Source organism: Octopus bimaculoides, chromosome 1 (genome assembly GCF_001194135.2).
Source record: "Octopus bimaculoides isolate UCB-OBI-ISO-001 chromosome 1, ASM119413v2, whole genome shotgun sequence".
NCBI classification, from domain to species: Eukaryota; Metazoa; Mollusca; class Cephalopoda; order Octopoda; family Octopodidae; genus Octopus; species Octopus bimaculoides.
The window spans coordinates 197,317,200-197,321,731 of NC_068981.1; the positions used below are offsets into that span (position 1 = coordinate 197,317,200).

The 4,532-nt window shown below is 38.5% G+C and overlaps 1 protein-coding gene across 2 annotated transcripts in view; it reads left to right on the forward strand.

Moving 5' to 3' along the window:
* Positions 1-4,532, forward strand: part of LOC128250020 (annulin-like) — a 26,596-nt gene that overhangs the window by 3,651 nt on the left and 18,413 nt on the right. For both annotated transcript variants that reach the window (XM_052974623.1, XM_052974625.1), the window contains 3 exons: positions 938-1,198; positions 2,803-2,921; positions 4,303-4,413. In XM_052974623.1, the coding sequence (XP_052830583.1) occupies positions 938-1,198; positions 2,803-2,921; positions 4,303-4,413 (491 nt within the window). The remainder of the gene's footprint in view (positions 1-937; positions 1,199-2,802; positions 2,922-4,302; positions 4,414-4,532) is intronic.

Below are 4,532 nucleotides of genomic sequence, written 5' to 3' on the forward strand. Positions count from 1 at the left end.
AAACTAGAAAAACCATTGGCAGGATCATTCCAATAACCGAGTCTTTGTCCACCGGTTTTAATGCTGATATTACTTCGTCCTTCGCTGACAGTACTTTTTGATGCAATAATTCAAAGTTGGTCACAGATCTCCAGCCAGTGACGGAGGTCCTTAAAGCACATAACCCTATCCTTCCTCTAAACAATAAGAATAGGTTAATGTTTTTACTTTTCCTCAAGACCAGGGTGTCTCCAAACTACGGTCCACGAGGTCAGTTCATCCGGCCCGCCACCACACTACCTTCAATGCGAGTTCATTTGCCTCTGGTTTGGCATCAATGTTTGGAAGAACTTATGGTCTGTGAGCAAACATTTTTCAAAAATGAAGAATGTGAAGTCAGCACATCGAACGAAGTTGACTGAACATTTGGAAGCAATTCTCTTGGTTGGATGCAGCAATTCCAAAGCAAATATTGATGATATCTTAAAAGCTAAACACCTGTTTCACAAATCTCACCAACCTTTTCTGCTGCTTAGTTTGTGAGATTCAGATGTGTGCACACTGAGTGTGATATAACTATCTTATTGCTAATGTCACCTTCTTTGATAACTTTTTGGTAAATAAATATGTTGGTTGTCTATATTTTTTGTGTGTTCATTGTATTCTATTGAACAAAATGGTTAAGCGGCCCACACACATCATTATCTCAGTTATCTGGCCCGCCATGAAAAAAGCTTGGTGACCCCTGCTCAAGACCATCGTTGATTAATATCTTTGGTGATCGATTCTTTGGAATAACTATAAAAGTATTACAACACAACACTTTTCAATCTTATTCCGGTAAGGAAGGTTTAATGGTTCTTTACAGATGAGTTCTATAATTCCATTTATGACTGTTTTAAACGTTCGAAGCTTTTTTTTTTTTGTATAAACTGTTCAACAAACCATTGTTTTGTAGGGGATAGTCCTGCTCCTGGTTTGGACACTCATGTCCATGTTGAATTGAATAAAGGACCGTACGAAGACAAACTGTGGTGGTGCAAGACGGAGGAAAATGGCGAATGTGGATTGATTCTCAGCCTTCATCCACCAGCTGACTGTATTATTGGAGAGTGGGATATTTTTGTGAAGACTTCAGCTCCAAGTGACGAAAGTGTGAATTATTATCTTTACGACCACAACTCTCCATTTTACGTTCTCTTTAACCCTTGGTGTGAAGGTAACCCAATATTTCGAATGAACAACTCGTATTACGGCTTTGTTCTGTTCAGGACAATCTCTATGCCCATATTTCTAACATATTTGATTATCATCCATTTTTTTCAGTTTTCTATCCTAGAAAGGGCCATATGTAATATTTTAATCATTTTCTGGTTTCTATATTGTTTCTCGATGTTAATATATTTAACATGCCCTTTTTTCCCGTTATTCCGATGTTAATATATTTATGTTGAAAGCAGAACCATTAACAATCCGGGGGAAAACGCTTAGCGGCATTTCACCAATCTTCATGTTCCACAGAGGTCGACTTAGCTTTTCATCCTATTGGGATCTATAAAATAAGTAGCGGTTGAACAATGGGGCCGACGCATTCAACTTGTCCCCAACCGGAAATTGTTAGCCTTGTGTCAAAACTTAGAACCTGTATATTTGATACGTTTTTCAAAAGACTTTCTTGCAATCTCATTCGTTTTGAGTGCAACCAGACTGACTCGAGCCATGGTGGTCTGGATATTGTAAGAATGTCAAAAATTATGTTCAAAATTATTCTGAATACTGCCAGATTAAATCCCTATCAAAACTTACTGAGCATTTTTGGTCAGTGGTCACATGACTCAGATACGGCTCAGTTTGTTTCTGATGTTGATTTGTTATTCGAACTGGTTGACTTTTCTGGCTGATTAGAGGTCGTCAAGATTAATAATCGATTTCCTAACATTGATCAAGGTTTTGAGAACTCGTTTATCCTCCTCTCGTTACTTATTGTCTTTCCCCAACCTTCTTCTTCCTCCCCAGAATGTTGATCCTCCTGGAATTTACATCTACGTCCCTGTTTTTCTTACAACCGTTAAATTAAAACTATTGAAGAGGAATGTTACTCACATCCCTCACCAGTGTTGGAAGGTTTACGCAGGCCGCGGAACCTGCCCTTTTATCTAGACCTCTATCCTCACCAAATAGCTCTTACTGTTCTTATGATAAACCAAATTGTTCCACGTAACTCCCTTTATAATACTATTTTTCTTAACGCAAAATTAGGAGTGTACACAAGATAAATTATTTAAGGCAGAAGTTCTTCAGCATTTGAAGTTTCTTTGGGGTTTTTTTAAGGGCAATTTTTAAGTAAGGCAATTGAATTTCCTTGGAATTGTTTATCCAACTTCAATATAACGGAATCGTGAGCTTTAACAGTTTAGGACTCTAGAAAGCACGGCGTGGCTTAGTGGTTAGCATATCGGTTTGCGGGTCGTAAGATCGTGAGTTCAATTCCTGAATGTGCGTCGTCTTAGAGCAAAAAACTTAATTCATTCAGCTGGCAAAAATGAGTTGTACCTGTAATTCAAAGGCACCAGCTTTGTCCCATTCTGTGTCACACTGAATCTCCCTGGGAACTGCGTTGAGGGAACGCGTCTGTGGAGTGCTCAGTTACTTGCACAAGGCTGTTTCGTTGATCAGATCAACTGGAAGACTCGTCGTCGCAAGCGACGGAGTGTCCGTTAGGATTCTAGAGCAAAATGCGTATCGCGTTATATTTTCGTAAATGGAATTTTAAGGTAAATGAATTGTAATAGATTGCTTTTCTTCGAAAATCTCTTTCTGCAGCTGATCAAGTGTATTTGGATAGTGCCGATCTACTGGAGGACTACGTTTTAAATGAGTCTTTAACAATATTCGTTGGCACCAAAGAACAACTCAACTATAAACACTGGTACACAGGACAGGTAAGGCTTGGCGATGTTTCCAGGTGCAACTTGTCAGTAGTGTGTGTGTGTGTGTACACCTATATAGATGCCCACATACATCTATAAGGAACGTATCTCGTTAATTAAACCATTAGACCATGTTCTGTTAGGACACGCATGCTCTCCCCTTTGCTACACGGACACGCAAACACAAACAGACGCCCTCCCATACACACATGAACACGCATATGCATGCTCATGCTCATGCTCACGCATAGATAGTTATCAATTTATTCAACATTTATCAACGAAAGCTGTTTAACTGTCTTTGAGGGAGATGTTGTATGGATGAATGCGTGCGTTTCTGAAGAAAACAGAAAACCAAAACCGCAATATTATGTATATAAAAATGACATAAGTCCGTATTTAAAAAAAAAACACATATAATGCACACACTAATAAGTACATACACACACACATACTCTTCTTGGACAAATCACAATGCTGGAATGTAAGTTCAAAAGAAATAGAAAAAGAAATGGGAGAGATGTGTCACTGAAGAGATTGTAACAATGCGATGAAATAATTGACAAAAAAAAAACAACAACACAATACTGAACAATAACAAAGGTCCGAACCAGTGCGTGTGTTTATTATTACCGGCATAATGCCCCTCCCAAAGTTCAATAGAATTTATTTTGAAACGAATTCACATCAAGAATCTTGCAAACCAAATAGAAATACTACGTTCTGTTAATTATTAATTATGCCGACTTAGCTTCAAGTAGGAATCTAGTTTTCGTCAGTTTTAGTTTATAGAATTTAACAATTTTGAATTTCTTGTTTGTCGTGAAGAACTCTACCTATGGCTTTTGTAGGCCTTTCCAGATTGTTTAATCTGCTGTCAGTAGACATGAACTCCCTATCGACCCTCCCATTCTTAACCAAGTGGAACATCGAGGGAGAGACGACTGCACCGGAAGCAATCGGTTGGTACATTTATTGACGAATAAAATGAAGTACCTTATCCAGACACAACGCACCACTCTGTCCAGGAATAGAACTCTCAATATCATGAACAGGAGCCTACCACCTTTACCATAAGGCCATATGCAGTATGGCAGAATAGTTAAGTTTGCTTCACAATCACAAAGCCCCGGGTTCACGTGTGTGTGTGTGTGTGTGTGTGTGTGTGTGTGTGTGTGTTAATCTGCAGAAGCTACAAAGTAGCTCAGTCTGAGACTGCTCAAAGCATATACACACATACATATACAAGATAGTCACTTTGAACTTGTCTGGTTCGTTTGTAAGAATAACAAGGAAAAAGTTCCAAAGTGTTTTGGAAGATTTCTGGGGAAGGATTGGTTTAAAGTTTCTACGGAATAAGTTTCTATGTAATCCAAAATTTATTATTTTCCAGTTTGATGAAGGTGTTTTGGATTTGACGCTGTACCTGCTTCGTAAAGCTTTCTCACTCGTAAGTCCGTTGTTCTCCAATCCTGTGACAGTCGTAGAAGGCTTAAATCGAATGGTAAGTGCTTTTCTTAGTCTTTTTTTGTTAATGCGTAAACATAGATTGGACGATCTATGAGATTGTCTCAACATAGATTGGACGATCTATGAGATTGTCTCAACATAGATTGGACGATC